The sequence below is a fragment of the Oncorhynchus mykiss genome, chromosome 29 (genome assembly GCF_057628025.1).
Source record: "Oncorhynchus mykiss isolate SJ-2025 chromosome 29, ASM5762802v1, whole genome shotgun sequence".
NCBI classification, from domain to species: domain Eukaryota; kingdom Metazoa; phylum Chordata; class Actinopteri; order Salmoniformes; family Salmonidae; genus Oncorhynchus; species Oncorhynchus mykiss.
The window spans coordinates 16,466,310-16,493,239 of NC_143050.1; the positions used below are offsets into that span (position 1 = coordinate 16,466,310).

General features: G+C 42.0%; 3 protein-coding genes across 5 annotated transcripts; 1 reads left to right on the forward strand and 2 right to left on the reverse strand.

Moving 5' to 3' along the window:
- Positions 1-941: 941 nt before the first annotated feature.
- Positions 942-5,093, reverse strand: im:7138535 (protein FAM98C). 2 transcript variants are annotated; one of them, XM_090226657.1, is made up of 8 exons: positions 4,931-5,093; positions 4,569-4,675; positions 3,934-4,069; positions 3,572-3,840; positions 3,390-3,470; positions 3,157-3,273; positions 1,660-1,806; positions 942-1,556 (listed from the first exon to the last, which is right to left on the reverse strand). In XM_090226657.1, exons 4-8 carry the CDS (start codon positions 3,833-3,835, stop codon positions 1,380-1,382), a joined length of 786 nt encoding a protein of 261 aa, XP_090082783.1. In that variant the 5' UTR covers positions 3,836-3,840; positions 3,934-4,069; positions 4,569-4,675; positions 4,931-5,093; the 3' UTR covers positions 942-1,379. The 2 variants fall into 2 exon arrangements, with proteins under 2 accessions (XP_090082783.1, XP_021447001.2); XM_021591326.3 differs by having other exon boundaries at positions 3,950-4,069; positions 4,931-4,989.
- A 391-nt stretch (positions 5,094-5,484) lies between these two features.
- Positions 5,485-15,168, reverse strand: hnrnpul1l (heterogeneous nuclear ribonucleoprotein U-like 1 like). The gene is made up of 16 exons (XM_021591325.3): positions 14,985-15,168; positions 14,283-14,542; positions 13,682-14,053; positions 13,336-13,573; positions 13,158-13,231; positions 11,323-11,462; positions 11,092-11,191; positions 10,869-10,981; positions 10,499-10,765; positions 10,246-10,368; positions 10,027-10,155; positions 8,506-8,674; positions 7,538-7,807; positions 7,298-7,464; positions 6,659-6,868; positions 5,485-6,571 (listed from the first exon to the last, which is right to left on the reverse strand). Exons 2-16 carry the CDS (start codon positions 14,503-14,505, stop codon positions 6,452-6,454), a joined length of 2,715 nt encoding a protein of 904 aa, XP_021447000.2. The 5' UTR covers positions 14,506-14,542; positions 14,985-15,168; the 3' UTR covers positions 5,485-6,451.
- A 329-nt stretch (positions 15,169-15,497) lies between these two features.
- Positions 15,498-26,875, forward strand: sympk (symplekin). Of its 2 annotated transcripts, none has more exons than XM_021591323.3 (27): positions 15,498-15,683; positions 15,909-16,019; positions 16,135-16,200; positions 16,469-16,522; positions 17,370-17,443; positions 17,564-17,690; positions 17,796-18,045; positions 18,683-18,853; positions 19,062-19,301; positions 19,447-19,598; positions 19,692-19,842; positions 20,017-20,245; positions 20,343-20,493; positions 21,037-21,272; positions 21,379-21,460; positions 21,568-21,681; positions 21,762-21,909; positions 22,002-22,162; positions 22,302-22,410; positions 22,524-22,624; positions 23,024-23,114; positions 23,198-23,299; positions 23,437-23,624; positions 25,401-25,577; positions 25,737-25,832; positions 25,947-26,177; positions 26,419-26,875. In XM_021591323.3, exons 1-27 carry the CDS (start codon positions 15,660-15,662, stop codon positions 26,584-26,586), a joined length of 3,804 nt encoding a protein of 1,267 aa, XP_021446998.2. In that variant the 5' UTR covers positions 15,498-15,659; the 3' UTR covers positions 26,587-26,875. The 2 variants fall into 2 exon arrangements, with proteins under 2 accessions (XP_021446998.2, XP_021446999.2); XM_021591324.3 differs by having other exon boundaries at positions 15,518-15,683; positions 15,912-16,019.
- The last annotated feature ends 55 nt before the right edge of the window (positions 26,876-26,930 follow it).

The following is a 26,930-nucleotide window of genomic DNA, read 5'->3' on the forward strand; positions in this document are numbered from 1 at the left end:
CCACTGAGGGGATTCGATTATCTGGCCCGGGTTACCCCGGTGAGAGGAGTTTGCACCAAGTGAACAGTGATTGCATTCGTTTTGTAACCGGGCTGGCCCGCGCTGTTCAAAATCCACTACGACATCGGCTCAAACAGAGGAAGAGACGAAGCTAGAGGGATAGCTGGGCCCAAAATCTATCCTCTCCAGCAGGTGCAGTGTTTTCGTTTTTTCTTGCGTTGTGTACAATAAATCATCGACACGAACTCCAACTTGTAGCATCAGTCATGAAGATTTATTCTGATAGAAACAACACAAAATTGCACGTCATGCAATGCACGGCTCACCATCCAACTCTGTACTCACGCACTGCACTGTACAAAATATACGAACCCCCCCCCCCCCCCCCCCCCCACCAGACACAGTAAGTTGCTAGCTAGTATTAGCTGGAATTCTCTACAACAAAATGCACAACAAATATGCACCAAAACGACATCTTATGTGTGGTGTTCTAATAACATTTACAAATTGATATGAATTGTACATTTAAATAAATCACTTTTGACGTAGTGCTTTGCAACCAACAACTTACTGCTGGTTTACTGGGACGATTCTAACTGAAACATCCACCCTCGTAAGCAAGCCGAGCAAACCAGCCAATAAGATGCCATGTTGAGTAGGTGAAGGCAAGACAAAAATAAAACCCCAAAACCCATTGGCTTAACAATAAAGTGGCAAGGGGAATCACCAATAGAACCCTGTTACAGAGGCACGGTGGCTTCAACATCGGACCCCATCAGTCATCTGTGTATATTTTAATCATTTGAAGTGGTCAGTATATAATGGAAAAGATACTATAATGTATAGGTGCTCATCCAGAGTTATGTTTCATCCTCCTACATACCTGCCATACAGGACTATGACATGTATATCTGTGTTTTCTAATGATGATAAAACAAAAGTACAAGGAAGTACCTAAGGCTTTATTTAAACAGATAGTGACATTTAAACGATATTGAAGTAATCAATCAAACAAATAGACTCTACAGGTTTCTAACATAAGCAATATATTCTCAAGTATTTAAAAAAAGACACTTTCTTTTAATCCACATAATCAACTTCCTATTTGTCCCCCTCAAAAATATCACAAATCGATTATAGCCTATCCTTATTAACATATTTCTTCAATTTAATTTAAATTCCACATCAACACATTTTGTTGTCGAATTTGACTTTGAGCAAAATTTCAGGACTGCACCTTTGTGGATCTGCATAAATTATATAAATGTTAAACAAAATGTATTTTGATATTGAAATCTTCTTGCTTGTGGGTTTGTCTCTATCGCCATGTCGCTAAATTCTACCTTGTCATTTCCTTCATACAACCTATTGTGTTACTCTCATTTGTTTCTCTTTTTTCCAGAAAAGTTCTGTCGTTTCTGACCACCCCCTCCGCGTGGCCCTCCACGTCCTCCTCCACGACCCCTCCCTCCCTCTCTCCGTCCCTCCCACATGGGCATGGGGGCCTCAATTTCTCCTGGCCGTCCACCCCGGTCTGGTACACTGCCCATCAATACCTTCACAGAGACAGAGGAGAAGACAGAATAATCAGAATAGTTCATCTCTTTATCTTCATTCTAAAAATCTAACAAAACTCAAAGCTAGTTAGCTACAGCATACCTTGTAGACTTTAGTGCTTTCCCCTGCTTTTACTGGTAAAATGTAAGATTGGTCTTTTCTTGCTGCAAGCAGAAGAGACACGGAGACTTGGGATATGAGGGGAAGTGATGAGAGTGGAGGTATTGAGGCAAGCACTTCACTGCGCTCCTGTGGAGAACATGGAAACAGGTTTGCCATTAATATACATGTAGCTACTAACAATAAAGGAATATAAAACTAAACAATATATTTTTGGGATCTGTGTTACTGTCAAGTCAATATTCAGATATATATGCAAAAAGTTAACGCTGACTTACACAGATCGTCAATCCTAATTTTTTTGCTGACTGTGGAACTACTGGTTCTGAGTTCGTCCCTGCGCTTCGCTGTGCTCTCAGTAAATGCTCACTGAATGCAAAAAATTGTTGCTCATCACACCTCATGTCACCATGGAGAAACTCTCAATCCTCTTCCTTGATTTTACATCTGAGGACTTCAACTTTTTGCTCCTGACTGACATGCCTTAACTTGCTGTTTACTGCGAAGACTCTCCCTCAAGATCCTCTGTCTGACCCTATTCAATGAAAACCTGTCACCTGGTATCCAGGGGGGAGGGGAGGGAAACATTGCGCCAATGCAAGAAAAGGGCATGTTTATGTTTGTTTTATACTGTATGTATTTTTGTAGAGTACAATTGTTGATTCTTGCAACTCCAAACATTTTTGGGACTTATTCTAGAGACCCAGGTCTGATGGAATATGGTCCTTAGGAGTTGGAGATCTTATCACACTGTCATATTTAGCAGGTATGATCCAAAGGTCAGTGCTGGCAACGCCTTACAGACTGTTCCACATGGGGTGCAGCATGAAGCTGTGAAGATAGAAATGGACTTTGTTCCTGTGCTGTGCACATGCCTGTTAATTCTGCTCGAAGTGGCCTTGCGTTTGCGCCCCATTGACTACAATTAAGTAATTTGCACTCTAGTGCTTTTAATATGGACATACATTAGGAACACCTGCTTTCTCCAATGACAGACTGACAGGTGAAAGCTACGGCCCCTTATTGATGTCACTTGTTAAATCCACTTCAATCAATGTAGATGAAGGGGAGGAGACAGGTTAAAGAATGATTTTTAAGCCTTGAGACATGGATTGTGTAGGTTTGCCATTCAGATGGTGAAGGGGCAAGACAAAATATTGAAGTGCCTTTGAACGGGGTATGGTAGTAGGTGCCAGGCAGACTGGTTTGAGTGTGTCAAGAACTCAACAGTTTCCCGTTTGTATCAATAATGGTCCACCACCCAAAGGACACATCCAGCCAACTTGACACAACTGTGGGAAGCATTGGAGTCAACATGGGCCAGCATGTGGAATGCTTTCAAAACCAAAGAATTGAGGCTGTTCTGAGGGCAAAAGGGGGTGCAGCTCAATATTAGGAAGGTGATTGTAATGTTTTGTACACTCAGTATCGATTCAGCCTGCATATAAAGTAACGTTTAGTAGAGGCCGTGTTGCATACCTTTTCCTTCTCTCCCCAGGCAAAGGACTGAAGTGTGACCTGAAAACGTTTGATCATCATTTGGCGTCGACAATGATAGTCCTCTAATAGAGCCTGATTTATCTTCTGGACTTGCCTCTAAATAGGTGGAAAAACCAATACAGAAATGAATAATCTGGTGAATAAATAAGGTACCAAATACACTGACAACCTTCAGCACTGTCATGAGGAACCCCCCCCCTTTGACAACCTACCCATTGCTCAGAGTTGAGATTAGTGTCCAGCAGAGGTTCTGTCATATCGCCACACGGCAATACCGCAAGACGTGACTCCACCTGAATAGTAAAGTGTGATAGAGAAGTGGGAACTGTATCAACAGCAACATTCTACAGACACTTTTCATATCACATCCTGTCTGAGTCGGTCTCCTCCTTACCTGATGGCACACATCTGTAAGCCGTGAAGACTCGTCCATGTTTAGGGTTTGAAGCAACAGAGCCAATTCACGCTCTGTTTCTTCCTTCCTGTCACCTTGTTCCATCTCCTGGCCATCTTCATATTCTTTACACCAGTTCTTTGTATCAACAATGCTGGGATCTTCCGCTCTCTGCTCTTTCTCAGATTTATCTTCACTCTTCTCATCTTCTGGATGTAATTCTTTATGTTGAAGTATACGTGCTGCTTGTAATTCTGACACCATGTACTCTACAAATAAGACCATCAGGATAATAGCATCAACAATACACAACATACATTATTCACTTCGTTTCAACACTTTTACATTTCAAGAACTCCCACCTGCCTAATCTCTCACCAGTGACTTTGTTGAGGAGAGGAGGACTCAGTGGATCTGTGGTCAGTGCAGTGTAGGGACAAAGTAGCTCGGTCAGCAGGGTCCGCAACTCCCCCACTAGGACAATACCAGTCTTTTGGTCTGAAATGCGTGCGTACCAAACACAAACACCATAATTGAGCAAGGCACTTAGCTCTAATGTGCTTCAGGGACACCGTACTACTATGACTGACCCTGTAAAACAACACATTTAACTTCACCTGTCCTGTGTATGTGAAAATAAAACATGTATACATATATATTAATATAGTGTGTGCAAAGCTGTCATCAAGGCAAAGGTTGGCTACTTTGAAGAATTTCAAATATAACATTTTGATTTAACACTTTTTTTGGTTACTACATGATTCCATATGTTATTTCATAGTTTTGATGTCTTCACTATTATTCTACAATGTAGAGAATTTTTTAAACAACAACCTGGTATTAGTAGGTGTGTCCAAACTAGTAGGTGTGTGTGTGTGTGTGTGTGTGTATATATATATATATATATATATATAGCAAGTGTCTGTAGGTGCACCTTCTAGTTGCTACCCTTGTATCATGTACAATTGCATGATGACTTAGTTGTAAGGTTATATACCCTGTAACTCTGTGCAGACAGCCCTCAATTCTGACGCCAGCCAAGTGAGCAGCGGACAAGGAAGCTCATCACATCTGCACCGTCTGACACAGACACTGCTTGTGTACCTGAAATAATGTTAAAGTAATGACCGAGATCAAGCAACACGTGTAATAACTAGAAAGATAAGGTTCAGAAAACACACAGTAGCGAAAGCAAACGTATTAAACTGGGCCTCTAAGCGACTAGCTGAGCTACTTGTGCTGTTTACTTGTCTAGCCCATCTGGCACGTGCAGTACGTCTGCTAGCTAGGCTTCTGACATCCGTTAGCTAGGTAGGAGACACAATCTAATCTGTTTTCAAAATAAACCTACATACTCACCCAAGAGCCCTTATAGCATATATCGTTCCTATATCTCTCTCCATTACAAACTCAATAGAACACATTGAAACATGTATCCAAACATGTAGCTATTGCATTCGCAACAAGTAATTTTCCTTTCCCGTCTTTCCCAAATGTTTAGTTAAAAAGTTGCAGAAGCTCTGTACTTCCGGGTTCTGTATGTATACAATGGATTCAAGGCAAGGTTAATAGATCGACAATCCACTTTGATGCGAATGTCACATTTTATGAATAACGCATTACAGGACATATGCATTGAGGAAAGAGCCAGTGTAGCTGTTAATTTCTGTAGGTAAATTGCAATAATTATTGTGCATTGGGGCATTTATCGTAATATCAGTTACCTAAAGGTGTTATTTTGCAATATATGTTTTACTCCTTTACACTGTGCCCTTAAAACAGGTTTCAAAGGTTATAGCCACAGCCGAAAGGGGTTAATTAACCGTATCTGTTGTTATAGCTATGTATGTCTTATAATGATCCATAATTAAAATCAACTTGTGACCAGTAATCAAGAAACAAGACAGAAAAAATAATATAAACTAGAGACAAAGTCTTCAGATTTTATTCTCAAATACAAAAAGAGTAAGTTTTGATTTAACACAGAACCACATGCAGATACTGTTTTACATACATGGTATATGGTATAAAAAAGTTTTACAACCACACATGAAACTAGTTAATGATCACAAAGATTGGAAAAACAAGTTGGAGGGACAATAGATGACCACCACTGTTACAGAACGTTTTAAATGGTGTGAAACAATACATTTTGGTAAATGTTGTTTTACAAGCTCTCTTTATACAGGTTATAGAAAAAAGTAATCAAAATGTTTGTCTTCAAGACTTTAATTTCAATAAATATGGGCAAAATATTAATGGATTAAATCAAAACCTCAACAGTTGAAGATACATTTTTTTTTTTATATATATAATTAGTCCAGACTCTACACCAATTTCTTTAAAATGTATGGTTCTTTGATCTAACATCTAAAACTAAAAATGACACGTAAACAGCAAAATATTAAAACAAAAACAAAATGTTCTCCTACAATCTTCCATCTCTCTTAAAAACACATTGAAATGTACACATGCAAATCCCAGCTACCTTTTATGAGCTCTAATAAACATTCACTGCACAACACTGAAAAGTGTACTACATATGCATGTTAAACTACACCACTGTTGCTCATTTAAAATAGCCAGGGTCTACAAACAGGCAAGACAAATAAGCTTAATGTTACTAAATGGTTGCAGGACCTACTGCAAAAACAATGCTAATGTTGTGGCGTGACATGAAAAAATAAATCCTATACCAGAAAGGCAGGGAGAAAAACCACTAGACCCTGAAAAGAAAACCTTGAAAATGTTAGCTATAAGAAAGGGAAGACTAATCATTAAGGAGATGAGGACGAAAAGACAGGTGTAGCCTGCAGGCAGGATAAGCAATGGAATGCTGCTCAGGGAATGGATCCGTCTCATCAGTGCACTACTGTAGGCCTACTGCGTGCCCTGGGAGCCCTGAGAACCCTGGCTGTAGTTGCCATAGTTGCCGTATTGGCTGTAGTACTGATTCCATTGGCTCTGGTTCTGGTAATACTGCTGCCACTGCTGTGCATACTGGATCAGAGGGAAAGAGAGCAAGACATTATGAGGTGAGTTTTAGACCGGTGACAGGTTAACATTGATAAGAAACTAGCTAGTCACCTGTTGATACTGCTGGTTGTAGTTCTGCTGCTGCTGGCTGTAGGTCTGTCCAGTGGCGGCAGGAGCAGCAGCAGCGGCAGCAGGAGCAGCAGGAGTTTGGCTATAGCTCTGGCTGTAACCTGGGTACTGGCTGTAGCTGCCGTAGTTGTAACCTTGGTTGTAGTTGCCTTGATTGTAGCCTTGATTATAGCCCTGATTGTATGTCTGTGGCTATAGTTAACACATACAATGTCAGAAAGTTGGAAAGACTGGTGAAGTGTTGACAGAGGAAGAACCACATATAAGGAGATGCCATTAAAGGGAAACACCAACATTTTGCAACTTCATATTCATTGTCTCCAGCACCACCCCAACATCAACGTGTGACAATGGTGCATTTCTATGTTTTGTTGTAAAAAGAGATAGGAAGACAAGTGTTTTCATTTACATCATGAGTGCGAGTCGTGTGACTTTGACCAATTGTGAGTGGGCATTGCCTACTAATTAGTTGATGATGTCATTCGTTTTACTACAAAACATAAACACAGCATTTTCACATGTTGATGTTGGGGTGGTACTGGAGACGATGAATATGAAGTTGAAAAATGTGTGAAGACTCCCCTTAAAAAACAAAGTAACCAATATATTAAGACAGCTTACCTGTCCTTGGCTGTAACTGCCAGTGGCTCCCTTGTTATATTGTCCCTGGCGGTGTTGATTGTAGCTCCCTCCAGATTGTTGGTTGCGGTTGTAGCCATGTTGCCCTCCTGCTGCGCCATCCCGGTTGCCTCCCCAACGGTTCTGCTGGTAGCCTCCACGGTTATAGCCTGTCATGTATAAAGGGCAGGAAGTTAAGTAGGCTCATAACACAAATTTAGAAAAATAAACCTTGCTCCTCACCTCCTCTGAAGTTGCCACCTTGGGGTCCACCACGACTCTGGTAGCCTCCCCTTCCTCCTTGGGAGCCACCACGGTTGTCATAGCGCTGATAAGGTGCATCGCGACCACGGAAACCTCCCTGGCGGTTGTCGAAGCGTTTGTCAGGGGGTGGGCCGGCTTTGCGGCCCTCCTCGTTGTACTGCTTCACCAGCGTGTCAGCCTCTTCTTTTTGAAGCTCGATGAAAGTCACGTTGTCAAGAAACTCACCAGCTTCTGGGAGCACAAAGTTGGCTACAGGAAGCACAGGGGTTGGACGTTGTCAGGACGAGTATAGCGGCGCCGTCGAAAGACAAAGAAAATCATTATTACTATCTGATAGACAATAATAGGAAGGGGTAGAAAGGGAAAGAGGGAAGTGGGGGAGAGAGTGGAGTTGCACCAGAATTGGAGCAAAACATTACCTCAAGGGACAGGGGAGAATTTGCTCCAGTTTAGGGAGGACAAGGAAATAGAGAAAAATAAAATAGCAAAACTAAAGAGAGTTATGGATATGTAGATAGGGGAAAGTTTGCAACTGCAAATCACAAGCATAGCCTATGGGAGCATAGCCTATGGACGTATGTATGTCCTCAGTTCTTAAGTGATAAATGTTCAATATTTCCTCCCTTGGTTATGGAAATTGCACTGCCAATGGTTTTGTTTAAAATTTAAATTGATACTCTTATTAAAATCTCATCCTTCAAGGGTCAGAATCAAAACCAACACTTGAAATGGACGTCACCCTGAGTTTGCAGTGCTAAATAGAGGAACGAGAAGTTTGACAGAAATGGTTCAAATAAGAGAATGATGGATGATAGGGGGAAAGTGGGAATAGCTCTCTGAGGGGAAGGGGACGGTTGGGATCTTCCAAGTTTCCATAAAATAAAAAATAAAAAAATACATAGGAAATGCATTGTCTTTTTAAATTTTGTTATCCATGGAATTCCTACCTTTCATTTCTAATACGGCATGATCGGGCACATCCTTCCCTTCCTCATCAGTTCGCTTTAACGTTCGCTCTTTTAAATCCTCGTCCGTGGGACAAATTACAATAGCCTTGCGTTGAAAACCTTCAAAAGGACGCATTTTTCGTCTCTGGGCTGATCCATATACATTTGTCTAGCAAAGTTGACAAGAAAGAAGTAGAAGCTGTTCATTATTGTTCACTTGTCTGGTTTTGTTACAGCTTTGCGTTCCATAGGAGGGAAATTGGATTCCTGCAATGATGAAAGTGAGAGTTTTTTTCCTTCATGCCTATATTTACTGTTCTGGAACTACATATGGTTGTCTCTCACAACTTACCGTTGTGTCTGGAATGCATTTCCTGTGAGAAAGAACTTTGGGGACCCATGTTAGTCATCTATTGGGTTAATTCTCGCAAGTTCTCAACCGGTCAACATTTCCAATGAAGAGCTAAGAACGTTAGCTACTTAAAATGCAAAATACTACATTACAAAAAAAATAGTAGAATCTTTAAATATGTTCTATCTTTGAATCTATTTTTGCCATATTGACAGCTCACTCTTACAAGCTTGAGCAAATAGATGCATGTTCCCGTTAATCGCTTCTTCCACAGAGCTCACATTCACTTTCATACAATTAACAGAAGAAAAACATCTGGAAAATCAATTGAATTGTCTCCGGGTAAACCCTTTTAGGGCAATCAATGTACTGCTTTTCAAACTATTCTCTGTGCGGTCATTGATTTAATGTAACTGGCTGAATAAACGAACAATTCATAGTTTATAAAGCTGTGTAATATCTTGCCTACAATAACAGGGTCCCCCTATTTACTTACCAGAACTTACCTGTTTGTCAATAGTCCATCTGTCATGACAATAACAACATACACTACCTACCTGTCAATACTCACTATTTCCATGGCATCCATAAGAATGTCCAAGACCTTACCTACCTTGAGTAACTTGAGCAAACGCCCTGAAAATTCAAACATGTTAGTTTTCACTTACCTTAATGTTTTATTCATTTTACATACAACATTCAAAAGTTCCATATGCTGTCTGTATGTATAAATCAGCTATCTTACATCAAAGGTGATGTGAGTTTGAACTTGAACTAATCTTACAGTTAACGAACAACAGAAGGTGTATTTCTTACTCACCACCCGGCAGTGTTTACTTGTTTTTCAACATCTTATTATAGACATGGACTATTTGTACAGCTTAGAGCTCTTTTTCAACAGGACATACAGAGAGGAAATAAAAAATATTGAGTAAAAACATACAATGTCAATACTGCTTTCATTTAAGCGAAAACAGAAATAATGATTTCAGCAGCATGTTCAGGACAATGAAAAGTGTGATAACTTCCATGAGTTGTTGATCAAGGCTTCTACACTAGAGACAGTATATCAAAGAGTGCATTAATGGACATGTGCATCAGTGAACAGCAGTGGGCGGGAGGTTGAGCACATTAACATAGAATGGGGTGAGAAATCAGAAAGTAGATACCTGATCCAGGATGTAGTTACGCTTCTTGCGGGCAGCAATCTGGATCAACCTGTTCAGACACTGTGTGGCCTGCTGGATCAGGACATCCCAGCGACCAGCATAGTTCTTCTGACGACGCAGTCCCATCACCTGAGGGTGGAGGTTTTCATTACGTTAGTGGAGAACTTGACACTGAAGCCCAAAACTGAAGGATTCTGTGTTCAAACAAAGATAACTGACCTTCATCTTCTCCATTATGGCATTGGTGCCGAGGATGTTGTATTTCTTTGCAGGGTGCTCTGTCGCGTGTTTTGAGGCCCAGGTGGTTTTCCCAGATGCAGGCAGGCCAACCATCATCAAGAGCTGAGGTAAAAACAAGAGACAAACATGAGGAATTAGTCCTGGCATCTCACAGCTACTGACGACAGAAGGAATCTAGTCTTATGATCCAAATCAACAATCCACTCAATGAACCAATACAGCAGACACTCACCTCACAGTCAGCCTTGGTTGCAGGCCCAACTGTTCCCCGTATCCTGTTTTCCAGAGGGACGTTCTGAATGAAGGTGTATCCCTCAGGCAGGGGGAAGAAGGGCTCCTCTTTCTGGCCGAAGTTAAATTCAATTGCACAGTTCTTCACAAGAACGTGGGGAAAGAGTGGCTGTTTAGCTAACTCCTCCCGTGACACACGGAAGGCCACATCCAGCCACTTGCCGTTCTTTGAGAAGGCCATCTCCACTTCCTCACCGCTATCGAAGTCCTGAACCAGACATGGAGAGGAAAACATTTAGGCTTATTGAGTACTCAGCTTTTATTAGGCAGATGAATCTAAGTGAATCTTCTGTACTATCACAAATACTTACAATGTAGCATCCAAGGACATCATTTTCACTAAACTTTTCCCCGTAATCCTCAAATTTACAATTTGAAGATTTCTTGCCAGTTCCTCCATAGCCATAAGAGAAATGTTCTTCACCTGGTATAGAGTAAAAAACAATGAGTTTTTGTTAGTTTCAAATCGCATAAAATATTCAATAACAATGAGATAATCCAAAATCAAGTACAGAAGCATTTTCACAAACTGACCGAGCTGGGTGTTGCAGGTATCCAAGGACCAGCCAATGCGCACTACATGTGGATCAGGCTCACTGCTGGGAAGGTGCTTCACAGAGATCTCCTCGTTTATCTGGATAACAAAACATGCACCAAATTCATATTTACTCAAACCGATGAGACCCCTCAATCGGAAAACACAACCTGAATATTCCATCTACAAAGCACCTAAGTGAAATGCAACTTAATTTAAACAGGAAATACCTTCATTTCAAAGCAGACTTGCCCTTTGTTGACACCATAGGAAGCTCGTGCACCTGACCACAGGTATGCAAAACCTTCGATGGTGAGCGGGTATCCACTATACCGGTCACGTGATACCTTGAAGTGCAGATCGCAATTATCTGTGAAAAACAAAACCATACCCCCAAAAGTAAGTAAATAAAGTTGAAGACAGAAGTTGACATACACCTTAGCCAAAAACATTTAAACTCAGTTTTTCACAATTCCTGACATTTAATCATAGTAAAAATGCCCTGTCTTAGGTCAGTTAGGATCACCACTTTATTTTAACAATGTGAAATGTCAGAATAATAGAGAGAAAGATTTATTTCAGCTTTTATTTCTTTCATCACATTCCCAGTGGGTCAAAAGTTCACATACACTCAATTAGTATTTGATAGCATTGCCTTAAAATTGCTTAACTTGGGTCAAACGTTTCAGATAGCCTTCCACAAGCTTCCCACACTAAGTTGGGTGAATTTTGGCCCATTCCTCCTGACAGTTGGTGTAACGGAGGCAGGTTTGTAGGCCTCCTTGCTCGCACACGCCTTTTCAGTTCTGCCAACACATTTTCTATAGAGGTCAGGGCTTTGTGATGGCCACGCCAATACCTTGACTTTGTTGTCCTTATGCTTGGGGTCACTGTCCATTTGGAAGACCCATTTGCGACCAAGCTTTAACTTCCTGACTGACGTCTTGAGATGTTACATCAATATATCCACATAAATTTCCCTCCTCATGATGCCATCTATTTTGTGAAGTGCACCAGTCCCTCCTGCAGCAAAGCACCCCCCCAACATGATGTTGCCACCCCCGTGCTTCACGGTTGGGATGGTGTTCTTTGGCTTGCAAACCTCCCCCTTTTCCCTCCAAACAGAACGATGGTCATTATGGCCAAACAGTTCTATTTTTGTTTCATCGGACCAGAGGACATTTCTCCAAAAAGTAATCTTTGTCTCCATGTGCAAACCGTAGTCTGGCTTTTTATGGCGGTTGTGGAGCAGTGGCTTCTTCCTTGCTGAACGGCCTTTCAGGTTATGTCGATATAGGACTCGTTTACTGTCAATATAGATGCTTTTGTACCCGTTTCCTCCAGCATCTTCACAAGGTCCTTTGCTGTTGTTCCGAGATTGATTTGCACTTTTCGCACCAAAGTACTTTAATCTCTAGGAGACAGAACACGTCTCCTTCCTGAGCGGTATGACTGCTGTGGTCCCATTGTGTTTATACTTGCGTACTATTGTTTGTACAGATGAACGTGGTACCTTCAGGCGTTTGGATGAACCAGACTTGTGGAGGTCTACAATATTTTTTCTGAGGTCTTTGCTGATTTCTTTTGATTTTCCCATGATGTCAAGCAAAGAGACATTGAGTTTGAAGGTAGGCCATGAAATACATCCACAGGTACACCTCCAATTGACTCAAATGATGTCAATTAGCCTATCAGAAGCTTCTAAAAGCCACGACACAATTTTCTGGAATTTTCCAAGCTGTTTAAAGGCACAGTCAACTTAGTGTATGTAAACTTCTGACCCACTGGAATTGTGATACAGTGAAATATAAGTGAAATAATCTGTCTGTAAACAATTGTTGGAAAAATGACTTGTGTCATGCACAAAGTAGATGTCCTAACCGACTTGCCAAAACTATAGTTTGTTAACAAGAAATTTGTGGAGTGGTTGAAAAACAAGTTTTAATGACTCCGGCCTAAGTGTATGTAAACTTCCGACTTCAACTGTATGTTGTTAATGCACACAATAAACCATTCAACACAAATCCTACTACCATCACAAAACAAACATAGTACTTTCACTTACACGTATCAATAGCCACAAGAGTGTCATCAAAATCTTCTTCCTCTTCCTCTGCTGGGGGCTGTGGAGAACGTGCCCTGTGTGCGCGAGAGCGTGGAGCATAAGCTAGGGCTATAGTTCAGAAGAATGTTTTCAAGGCACTTTAGTGAAGTAGTTTTCAAACCTGTTCCCCCACACTTACCTTCTTTCCTCTCGGTGTTCATAATAGCCATAGCCACGGCCTTCATCGTATGGCCTCTTACGGTTGCATCGGTCATCCTCCGTTTTTGCTTGGCTCACCTGCTCAGCCTCCATGGCCTCGCATTCATTGGCAGCATCTGGAAGATGTGCCTCTGGCTGCTTTGGCTCCTTCTTCAACTGCTCCTGCTGCAGAGGTTCATCTGCCTCTTTTTTCAAATCTGCTTTCATCACAAACTCATCTGCACCAAAGAGGACAATGTTGTCAATAATTACAGCGTGAGCAGCAGGGTGAATTAAGAGAATATACTAAGCACTAATCTGTTCATTTGAGTTATGTTATTACTGACCTGACTTAATTTCAGACATCTCCACACACTTTGCTTCAGGCTCAATTGATGCTGGGTCCACTGGCTTAGGTTGCACTGATTCAGGTTTCATAGCCTCTGGTTGTGGTGGCTCTGATTGCACAAGTACTGGTTGCACAGGTTCTGGTTGTGGTGGCTCTGGTTCCTCCATCTCTGGTTCTGCTCTCTCTGGTTCTAACACCTGTGCCCCTTCTCGGCTGTCTTCCTGTGCCCCATCCCGGCTGTCTTCTTCCTGCTCATCTTCACTATGTTCACCATCACCTTTCTCCTCATTAAACTTTTCTTCTTTAGCCTGCGGGACAAACTGTACTTCATCGTCCTCACCATCTTGGTCTTCTTCCCCATCATCTTTAACTAGTATGGAAAACATAGTGTCAGTATCACAACCTGCTTGATTTACAACTTTGGTATAACAGCAGTTTCATCCGCATGTTTACAATTGACAGCCCACTAGTCACGTTGAAACAAACAGTACCAGCCCCATTTAAAAACGGAAAATCTGTGAACAACAGTCAACGTGGCTCTACCAATGAAATCGTACAACTGTCTACATACACATAGAAACCCCTAAATATTTGTTTACCTTCATCTGAGTAGTCGTCGCCATCTGCGCCAATATCGTGTTCCTCATCCCCCCCAACATCAGCAGTCGGTGGCCCGCCCTCTTCACCTGCAGCCTCGGCCTCAAGTGCTGATTGCAACCTTATGACAAGATCCGCCTTCAGCCCACGAGTATCCAGGCCTCGCTGCTGAAGTTCCTCTTTCAGCTCATTGACTTTGAGCTTCTTCACATTGATTCCACTCATCTTTCATGCAACTTATTCAGTGATCAGAAATTCCAATCTGTAAGAAATTAGTTTACAGACAAGGAATGTAGTTTAGTAGACGTCTAGCATTGGCAATGTTTGCTACTGTAGCCATTTCGTTGCATTACAAAATCTTACATGAGCATCGCTCCTGTTAACAGAAACATAAAACCCCCGGCAAAACAACGCATAGGTCCAAAGCCAACAGTTTTCATAAAACTAGCTAGTTCCTAGTTACATTATAGACTTCACTACGGTATTTGCTACGCCGGTATTGCTTACCAACTACCGGTAGTTAGCATTAGCAACTAGGCACATTTTTACAGGATAGTCACCTAAGGTCGGACACCAAAACAACGGATTCTGAAACGTCATAGCTAGCTAGCTGCATACAAACAAATGTGCATGATAGCTAGCGTCGCTACTATTTGTAAATCATGCGAGTTTACATTCAAAATACACTAGCGTACATTACTAACCTCTTTTCTCACTCTTATAATTTCCTTGCTTGATTCATGCAGCGACCAACTCAACTGAAACAAAATGGACGATTCTGTTGTAGCCAGAAAAGGTTAGCGCTTGCCGTCTGCTCTGTGATTGGCTAGAGGCCTTGTAGGTAATATTTGAACAACAGTGTTCCAGTTGCTGTGCCTCTCTACAGGCAGCAGAGGGCGAGGAAGGGTTGCTGTTTGTTACAGCGTAATACAATTATTGCAAGCAATTAAATAGATGCGTTATTATGTTAGGTCTATGGTTCAGACAGATGAAATGGGTTGGCTTTGGTGTACTGTATTTTTTAAATGTAAATATCCCGACAAGTGTTTTTTTTATGTACAGTTTGCAACCCTTTACAAGTTGTATGGATTTTCCTCACGTGTCCTTCTATAGGCTACAATTTTGCACATAAAAACATAAGTAAAACATCTGTATATAATAGGTTCAGGGGTTTAAAATCCTAGATATTTGCCCATTTGTTAGGTAAATGTATCTAGTTATGCGTAAAGGGGAACTTAAAACACCCAACTGTTGTTGCAGCCGATGGAAGCTTTTGTTGCACAGCTGCATTATTAGTACTTCCGCCAAATATGGCGGTGTATTAGCGAAGTTGCGCCCTTGTTACTCGTCACACCAGTGCAAATATTTCATTTTAATTTATGAATAATAAAGGATCTAATAAGGTAATGTGTTTTCCTCATTTTGTGCTGTAATTGTTGTTGTCAGTAAAGTTATTTTGCAGGGCAGGTGACGGCTAACTTCCGTCACCTAACTAGCATAGCCGGCTAACGTTGTGTTTCTAACCAAAGTGCGCCAGGGTTTGCACTTATTTTTGCATCGCATGTAACTAACTAGTAAGTTCATGTAATGTTATTATTTAATTTAACTTTGTTTCCGTGTATATTTAGAAGATGGCCTCAAATAACGGAGAAAGTGCTGGTGTGAGGACCAGTGTGGCATCACAGTTTTTCAATGAAGACGAGGACACGGCTATTGTCGATATGACCACCAGTGAAAAGGTATCCCCGAACAAACCTTGGAATGATTTGGTCCATATTTGAATAAAATCGCGTCAAATTATCTATGTTTGATAGTTCCAACATATGTACCTGATTGTCTGTTCTCAACCCACAGGTTGTTGATCTCCTGAACCAAGCAGCTCTTATTGCTACAGACAGCAAACTCACGGTTCTCAAACAGGTTTGTGATCAGCTCTCTGGCAGGCCAGTATAAGGCCATCAGTAATAAGCTCCTTCAAGGGATCAGATAGGAATGTTAGGACGGCTATACATTCTACCCTTTTCTTCAGACCTGTAATATATATGGGGCGACAGGTAGTCTAGTGGTTAGAGTAGGTAGTCTAGTGGTTAGAATGTAAGAATGTTCTTAACTGACTTGCCTAGTTAAATAAAGGTAAAAAATATATTTTTAAATATATAATATTTAAAAGTGTCTTTTCATTATTCAGGTCCAGGAATTGATCATCAACAAGGACCCCTCTTTACTTGACAATTTCTTAGATGTAAGTATGTAGTTATAGATGTATTTTGGTTACCACTAGCCGAGGAACGCTCAGCTCCATTCTCTTGTATTGAGGGCGGAGTTGAGTTTTGATAACTGGTTGCACAATTTGCTAGGAAGAACATTGAACCATCTGTCGATACTTGTAAAAATGTCAATTCTGAAAATGCTTACCTGTACCTATGTTTGTCTTGTATAACTTTTATCGAATACCACTGACTTTTTCCTAATTTGTGTTGCTCAACTGGAGACGTAGTGGCCTTGACACCATGTAAGCTGAGATTCAATTGGCACGTGCACTCGCGCTGAGTTGTCACACATGAGGAAAAAGTCATTGGTTGTATTCAATAAGTTTTTATTAAAAGTAGGAATTTCAGCACCCTGCGAAAGGACTGCGGAGAAACATAGGTACAGTTAAGCTTTTTCAGAATTGTCATTTTACAAGTATTGACTGATGGTGACGCAATGTTGTTGCTAGCAAACCGTGCGACCAACTCCGCCTTGATATAATATAACAAAGTTAAGCGTTTCTGAGCTAGGTTAACACCAGTTGTAAAAGCACTTTTATAAACTGGGTGGTTCGAGCTCTGAATGCTAATTTCGCTGAAAGCTGTGGTATATCAGACCGTATAACCAGTTTATAATAGCAATAAGGCACCTCTGGAGTTTGGGATATATGGCCAATATACCACGGCTAAAGGCTATATCCAGGCACTCTGCGTTGCGTCGTGAATAAGAACAGCCCTTAGCTGTGTTATATTGGCTATATACCACACCCCATCAGGCCTTATTGTTTAAGTGTAAAATGTGTTCTCTCTCTGTCTCTCATTGTCACCCTGTGTCTGTAGGAGATCATAGCCTTTCAAACAGATAAGTCAATGGAAGTAAGAAAGTTTGTCATTGGCTTCATTGAGGAAGCATGGTAAGTGTTCATCAGTCGCACACACACACAAATGTAGAACAGTTGTTAGAATATCAAGTTCACGATAGTCTTGTTCAATAAATGTGATATTTTTAACTTGGGTTGTTTTTGTCTTAACAGTAAGAGGGACAACGAGCTCCTGCTTAAACTGATTGCCAACCTGAACATGCTGCTGAAGGACGAAAGTGTCAATGTGGTGAAGAAGGCTATCCTCACACTCACTCAGCTCTACAAAGTGGCGCTGCAGGTACACACTTTCATTAATCAATGCCTTCTCATTGTTATCCCATTCAACCCATATTATGTACCCATGTGTGTTGCTGTACTGAGGCTTGTTTGTTTTCTATGCCAGTGGTTTGTGCGTTCCAAGACCATGTCAGACATGCAGGAAGCATGCTGGGACATGGTGACTCAGATGAAGGAGGAAGTTCTGGCTATGCTGGAAGTTGACAATGATGGAGTCCGCACTCATGCTATCAAGTTCACAGAGTCTCTCATCATCACTCTTTCACCGAGGACGTCAGACTCTGACACTCCCAAGCGCCAAGAGGGAGACATCAGCCTGGATAAAATCTCCAAAGACCATGCCTATATCCGCTACGGTGAGAGGGGATGATTTTCTTTACCGGGACATTTTAAAGCTTTACATACATACATTTTCAGTTGAGTTTTCCCCCAATGTGTTGTGCAGGATTATAAACTGGGTGGTTTGAGCCCTGAATGCTGATTGGCTGACAGCCGTGGTATATTTAAGCAATAAGGCCTGAGGTGGTGTGGTGTATATGGCCAATATACCACGGCTAAGGGCTGCTGTTATCCTCGACGCATTGCTATTATAAACTATTTATCAACGTAATTATAGCAGTAAAAATAACTTTTGTCATACCTGTGGTATATGGTCTGATATACCACGGCTTTCAGCCAATCATCATTCAGGGCTCAAACCACCCAATTTATAACAGACCGTATGACAAAACATTTATTTTTACTGCTCTAATTATGTTGGTAACCAGTTTATAATAGCAATAAGGCACCTCTGGGGTTTGTGGTATATGGCCAATATACCACAGCTAAGGGCTGTATCCAGGCACTCCGCATTGCTTCGTGCATAAGAACATCACTTAGCTGTGATATATTGGCCATATACCACACCCCCTCGTGCTTTATTGCTTAAATGTAGCATTGCTGTCTCTACATGTCTTGATTCACCTTACACAGTGTCTGCAATGTCTTCCTAAGATACCCTGTGTGGGGAGGGCAAGTCTGCGCTGGAGCAGCTTCTGAAGTTCATGGTCCACCCTGCTATCTCCAGCATCAACCTGACCACAGCCCTGGGTTCCCTGGCCACACTGGCTCGACAGAGGCCTATGTTTATGTCTGAAGTGGTCCAGGCTTATGAGACTCTGCATGGTCAGTATGGTACTACAGTGAGATTAAACACAAGATCTCAAGCTTATGTGTATGATACTTGAAGCAAAGTACATTTTTCTTTCTTTATCGATGCCCTAGAAATTGATCTTGGTCTCCTATTTTGAGTACAGAATCTGATTTTGAGTAAGTGAACTGGATGGAGGTGAAGTTCAGTATAATTTAAATCATATTTCACTTGTTTTTGTAGCCAACCTACCCCCAACACTGGCCAAGTCTCAGGTGAGCAGTGTACGCAAGAATCTAAAGTTACACCTGATGGCAGTGCTCAAGCACCCCTGCAGCCTGGAGTTCCAGGGACAAATCAGCACTCTGCTCCTAGACCTGGGGATGTCCCAGAATGAAATAACCCGTCACACGCCAGCCCCACGTGAACCGCGCAAAAGGCCCCGCCATGAGCCATACACAGAGGGCAAAAAGCTCAAGATTGGTTAGTTGTGAAGATATTGCACCGGTTACCATTCAGACTGATACCTTTTTTAGAAGTACCTAGTTGACTCCCACACCCCATAAATCCAGAATCAACCTGCGGTTCCATATGCTAGATCTGTAATCTAATGTTGTCTTACTTTCAGAGCCCGCTCTTATAGAAGATGATGAAGATAAAGAAGAGCCAGCCCCCCCTTCCATCTCCAAGCCCTCCTCTGTGCCAGTAGTCCAGTCAGCCATCGACCTCACTGCAGAGTTCTTGCGCCCCCTGCTCTCCCCAGAGAACGTGGCCAATCTGGTAAACTGCTGTGGTAGAATGTGATTTATTCATTTTTGACACCTGGAGGATGTGAGGGCCATTCTCATGTTTGTGTTCCTCTTCCACATACAGGTTCTAATCAGCATGGTGTACTTGCCTGATGTCATGCCAGCGTCCTTCCAGGCCACATACACGCCAGTGGAGTCTGCAGGAACAGATGCCCAAATCAAACACTTGGCCAGAATGATGGCCACTCAGATGACAGCAGCGGGAGTTGGACCAGGTTAAAGGGAGAGGGAGAAGGAACTAGAACAATGAAATAAAGATAGCAAAATGACTGAGCATAATGGGCCACCCAATTCACAGATTTCAAACATGGAAATGTTGATTTTCATTTCTGAAAATCTGTTCTCCAAATTCTTAATTCTAATAAAATCTTCTCCAATCTATCCCTTAGGACTGGAGCAGTGCAAAGCACGAGATGAGAAAGCTGGAAAGGAGGAGGGCATGGATGAAGGCATAGGGGAGTCCTCCAAAGACCTGCTCATCAAGCGTAAAGTACCAGTTATGGGTCAAGCCATCTCTGTGGTTGGAGGAGGCTATGGAGATAAGAGCCAAACTGAAACGGGGGAAGCCCCCCAGGTCAAGAGGCTGCCTGAGCCCATCCTCCCCTCCACACAGATCAAGTGAGTCTGAAGCAGTACAACTATCACACATAAAAGCAAACCCAGTACCCTGCCATTTAACCATTCTGACTGTTTCATTTGATTTGATTTTTTTTAGAACACCTGGGACAAGTGGGAAGAGGAAAGTGTTCAGATTAGCTGATGTGATCCAGCCTTTGACAGACACCCAGCTTGAAAAGTTGACCAACATGGCTGTCAAGCGCATCCTGCACTCAGAAAAAGCTATAGCACAGAGTGGGATGGCCCATGTGAGTGTTTCAAAACATTATTCCTCTCCAGTAGAGAAGTAATAAAAGGCCTCAATTTCCATAGTAACTAACATCTATAGGAAGAGACAAACATCTTATTTAAGTCTATGATGTAGACATATGTCATATTTGATTGGCCTCGTACACATTTTGCGGATGTTATCGTGGGTGTATCAAAATGCTTATGTTCCTAGCTCCAACCGTGCATTAATATCTAACAATGCATGCAAATCCCCCAAATAAAAATGAAAAAAAATCTAGAAATATTAGAATGGTATGGTACTACAGTGAGATTAAACACAAGATCACATACTTATGTGTATGATACCTGAAGCAAGGTTTTTTTTTTGTTATCAATGCCCCAGAAAAGGATCTTGGTCTCCCTATTTTGAGTACAGAATCTGGTTTTGAATAAGTGGTGAACTGGCTGGAGGTGAAGTACAGTATAATTAGTTGTACTGCTTCAAATGAAGAAATCTAGAAATATTAGAACGAGTGATGTCTGAGTCCGGAATATAAATATATATGTGCTCTTCCTGGCAGGTGCGCGTGAAGCTGCTGTCCAGACTTGTGACTCAGTTTGAGGGGATGATGAAGGATGATGTCCTGGAGTTCATTCTGGAGGACATTAGGACCAGGAGCGACCTGGCCTTCTCTCTTCTCTACCAGGAGTATAACACATACCTCAGTCAGCAGCCCACTGGCTTGTTGGACAGCTACGACCACTGCCTCTTCACTCTACTGTCCGGCCTGCAGGAGAAGCCCGAGCAGAGGGATGGGTGAGGACAGTTACGTTGTTCTTCTGTGGACACCAGCTAAAGGGCTCCGCAGTCAAATAGCAATTATCTAATCCACTTTCCTATCCATTTCTATCCCTTCTCCTAGGCTTTTCACAAAGATTGTGCTGGAGGCTCCGTTAATTACAGAGTCTGCTTTGGAAGTAATACGACGGTACTGTGAAGATGAGGTAATGACATTTGATTGGTCTTTTAAACTTGAGCAAATAATTCAACAGACGTACCGGCTCTGTCATCATGCCACTAGTGATTTCCTTTCTGGTTGAATGCGTTTCAGTCGCGGGTGTACCTCGGCATGACTACTCTAAAAGAGCTGATTGTAAAACGGCCCTCAAGGCAGTTCCAGTATCTCCATGTGCTTCTGGATCTCAGCTCACATGAAAAGGAGAAGGTAACGTAGTAAAATGAACAAAACTGAGTCTCTGTTGCTGCTGGCTTGTGTTTTTCTTTCGTTAACTGTTTTCTGTCCAGGTGCGCTCCAATGCACTGTCCTTCATAAAGCGGATGTATGAGAAAGACCAGCTGAGGGACTATATTGAGAAGTTTGCCCTGAACTACATGCAGCTCCTCGTACACCCTAACCCTCCGTCGTTACTTTTTGGGGCTGACAAGGATACAGGTTTGACTTCCAGTTTAACTTTTATACACACACGGCAATGTCTCTCTCTTCCCCACTGACCTAACAATTGTTTGTCCCTCTCACTCCCACAGAGGTGGCCTCCCCCTGGACAGAGGACACAGTGAGGCAGTGCCTGTACCTCTACCTGTCCCTTCTGCCTCTCAACCACCGCCTGGTTCATGAGCTGGCCTCTGTCTACACTGAAGCCATTGCCGACATCAAGCGCAGTGTGCTTCGAGTGATAGAGCAGCCAGTAAGCCCCTTCTTCTTACCCACTCTCTTTAGTTTTGTCTAATTCCTTTCACTCTCCCTGCACCAGTCTTTGGTCCTCTCTGCCGTTTGGCTTGCTTGTCTACCAGTGTGTGTTCGTGAGTTTTCTCCCTGCCCAATAGATCCGTGGAATGGGGATGAAGTCTCCACAGCTTCTGCTGTTGGTTGAAAACTGTCCTAAAGGAGCAGAGACTCTGGTCACTCGCTGCCTGCACATTCTCACTGATAAAGGTAAAGTGTATTTCACTCCACTGCCCAGCTTATTCGCAGATGGTCTGTGTGTTTGGCAAAAGGGAGATGAGACGGGAATGTCAGCTTCTACATGGACTCTTGTCTTTCCTTAGTGCCTCCGTCACCAGAGTTGGTAGAGAGAGTGAGGGACCTGTATCACAAACGAGTGCCCGATGTTCGTTTCCTAATTCCTGTCATCAACGGCCTGGAAAAGGTAAGTTCCTCAAAAAAACAATGGTGTCTTTCTCAAAGTGCTACAATAGGGAGATAACTGTGACATTTAAAACAACAGGAGCGGTGTTAATTTGATGAAATCAAATTTTATTGGTCGCTTGTGCCTAGTACAACATGTGTGGACTTTGCAGTGAAATGCTTATTTACAAGCCCGTTCCAACAATGCAGAATTAAAATGTAAGACACGTATTTGCTAAATAAAAAAGGAAACGGTAACAATGGAAACAATAACAAAGCTATATACAAGGAGTACCAGTACCTCGTCAATGTGCAGGGGTACGAGATTGAGGTAACACAGTGTGTACATATGGGTAGGGGTTAAAGTGACTGGGCAATCAGGATATATCATAAACAGAGTTCGCTGTGTTTCTGTGTACAGAAAGAGGTGACCCAGGCTCTTCCCAAGCTTATCAAGCTCAACCCCATTGTGGTGAAGGAAGTCTTCAACCGTCTCCTGGGCACCCAGCATAGTAAGATCCCATCACATCTTACAGTGATTGTATGTCACAAGTGTGAATGACATGTAATAACACTTGTCATCTCTCGTTACTAGGCGAGGGTAGTTCCTCAATGTCTCCTCTCACCCCTGGCGAGCTTCTAATTTCTTTACACAATGTTGACTCAACAAAGTGTGACATGAAGTCCATCATAAAAGGTAAGTTGTCTTCTACCTAACAACCATTCAGTTTTGTTTTCTCTGGTACACTGTTACACATTGTCACCAGTGATATTTTTCTGTTGGACCATGTCTGAGTTGATCAAAGTGTATTATTTGTGTGTCCATGTCTGCAGCCACCAACCTGTGTTTTGGGGAGAAGAATGTGTACACGTCAGAGGTCCTGGCTGTGGTAATGCAGCAGCTGATGGAGCAGAGTCCTCTCCCCATTCTGCTGATGAGAACAGTTATCCAGTCCCTCAGCATGTACCCCCGCCTGGGAGGCTTCGTTATGAACATCCTGTCCCGACTCATTGTCAAGCAGGTCAGTAAACTAGGAGTGTTTCTCCTACACTGAGCATTCAGTTGCTTGGCACTCAACATTTAGACACAGACTTGATTTGACGGCTTTGCTGTTTAAGAACACAGGATGCCGGTAACCTGCTATATGTTATTATACACTACCGTTCAAAAGTTTGGGGTGACTTCAGAATTTCCTTGTTTTTGCAAGAAAAGCTAAAATAATTGTCCATTAGAATAACATCAATTGATCAGCATTTGTGGGTTCGATTACAGGCTCAAAATGGACAGAAACCAATAATATTCTTCTGAAACTCGTCAGTCAATTCTTGTTCTGGGAAATGAAGGCTATTCCATCTGAGAAATTGCCAGGAAACTGAAGATCTTGTACAACACTGAGTACTACTTCCTCCACAGAACATCGCAAACTGGGTCAAACCAGAATAGAAAGAGGAGTGGGAGGCCCCGGTGCCCAACTGAGCAAAAGGACAAGTACATTAGAATGTCTAGTTTTAGAAACAGATGCCTCACAAGTCCTCAACTAGCAGCTTCATTAAATAGTACCCGCAAAACACCGGTCTCAACGTCAACAGTGAAGAGGCGACTCCAGGATGCTGGCCTTCTAGGCAGAGTTCCTCTGTCCAGTGTCTGTGTTCTTTTGCCCACCGTAATCTTTTATTTTTTATTGGCCAGTCTGAGATATGGCTTTTGCTTTGCAACTCTTCCTAGAAGGCCAGCATCCCGGAGTCGCCTCTAAACTGTTGACATTGAGACTGGTGTTTTGTGGGTACTATTTAATGAAGCTGCCAGTTGAGGACTTGTGAGGCATCTGTTTCTCAAACTAGACACTCTAATGTACTTGTCATTTTACTCAGTTCTGCACCAGGGCCTCCCACTCCTCTTTCTATTCTGGTTAGAGCCCATTTGCCCTGTTCTGTGAAGGGAGTAGTACACAGCGTTGTATGAGATCTTCAGTTTCTTGCCAATTTCTCACATAGAATAGCCTTCATTTCTCAGACCAAGAATAGACTGCCGATTTTCAGAAGAAAGATCTTTGTTTCTGGCCCTTTTGAGCCTGTAATCAAACCCACAAATGCTGATGCTCCAGATACTCAACTAGTCTAAAGAAAGACAGTTTTATTGCTTCTTTAATCAGGACAACAGTTTTCAGCTGTGCTAACATAATTGCAAAAGGGTTTTGTAATGATCAATTAGCCTTTTAAAATGATAAACTTGGATTACCTAACACAACGTGCCATTGAAACACAGGAGTGATGGTTGCTGATAATGGGCCTCTGTATGCCTATGTAGATATTCCATTAAAAATCAGCCGTTTGTAGCTACAATAGTCATTTACAACATTAACAATGTCTACACTGTATTTCTGATCAATTTGATGTTATTTTAATGGACAAAATATGTGCTTTTCTTTCAAAAACAAGGACATTTCTAAGTGACCACAAACTTTTATATACTACTATTCAAAGGTTTGGGGTCACTTAGAAGTGTCTTTGTTTTTGAAAGAAAAGCATATTTTGTCCATTAAAATAACATAGAATTGGTCAGAAATATAGTGGACATTGTTAATGTTGTAAATGACTACGCTATATATTTAGATTTGTTTAACACTTTTTTGGGGTTACTACATTATTTTTACGTGTGATTTCATAGTTTTGATGTCTTCACTATTAGTCTACCATGTAGAAAATAGTACAAATAAAGAGAACCCCTTGAATGAGCAGGTGTGTCCAAACTTCTGACTGCTACTGTATATACATATGTGTCTCTGTTTGTTGTGCAGGTGTGGAAGTATCCTAAGGTGTGGGAGGGCTTTGTGAAGTGCTGCCAGAGGACCAAGCCGCAGTCCTACAGCGTGCTGCTGCAGCTCCCACCAGCCCAGCTTACCAGTGTGTTTGAGCGCTGCCCGGAGATGAGGGAACCTCTTCTACAGCACGTACACTCTTTTACCCCCCACCAGGTAGCTAGCTAACGTTATCTCTTTATTTTAGTGGGAGACATTTTAAGCTCATACCAATGAAATGCACCAGTGTAAGAAAGTCTATTGTTTATCAAACTGATCCAGTGTCCTTATGTTATCAGTCTCTCATAACAAAACCTTCCCTGGTTGTTGTTACAGCAAGCCCACATTCCCGCCTCCATCATGACAGTCCTGGAGGCCAACAGCAAGCAGCCAGAACCAGAGGCCATGCAGCCTGTAGTATTGGAGAGACAGGTAATGGGCACAAAAACAACAGATGGCTATGTCTGTCACTAACAATTGTCATGTTTAAACTCTGTCTTTTACTTGATTTTGTTCTCTATACCACCCTTCTTTCACTACATACAGGTTGAGACACCCATTGCAACCATCGCAGCCAATGTAACCATTACACCCGTTGCAACCTTCACACCTGTTGCAACCCCTCCAGTACGGGCAGAACCTATTCCAGTACCGCTGAGAGATCCAGAGCCAGCACTCCAGCAGTATCTGCCAAGTAAAAAAGAGGAAGAGGAGCCCATGGAGGAAGGAGAGACGGCCCCCGCTTGTCAAGAGGAAACTGCAGACACCACTTTACAGGTAAGTCGAGACTATTGTCATCCTTTTGTCGCCGTTACAGAAGTTGGTTGTATTTATGTGGAATGTTTTGAAAAGGTGTAGATTGACACAACTGGTGTCTTGCAACTGACAACCAGCAGAATAATCTACAGTCACTGAGCTTCCCCTCAAAATAGCACGTATAAAAGCCATGCTGAAATATTATTACATAAAGATAGTGTGTGTGTATAATATAACTCTAATCAATGATGTTTTCTACCAGGTGGATTTGCCAGTAGTGGAAGAAAACCCCACTCCGGATCCTATAGAGACCGTGGAGGAACCAATGGAGGAGGCACCTACTGAACCTTCAGATGTCACTGACCAATTAAAGGATGTCACCAAAGAAGGTACCACAGAACCTGAGACTGGCACAGGAGATACAGAATGATGTTCCATCTAAGGAGAAGTCATAAAGTAGACCATAATGAACCGTTGCGAAATTGTTTTGACTTCACCTCTGTGTTTGTACTGGCTCTTACCTGTATGAACCTCTTGAACATACACATTCTTGGTCATCCAAAAATATCTATGTTATGTGTCCTTAGTTTTGTATTTGTCGAAATTGCGAAATGCACTGCGGAACTCTAGTCAGGAAAAATATTTACTACAATTTATTTTACTTTTGAAAGTCCTTAATAGAAAATGTATTTGTCATGAAAATAAAAGATTTTTGTTTATTTGTTCCATGTCTTTTTATTGGGCCCTAATTATACAACTAGGTATAGCCAATGT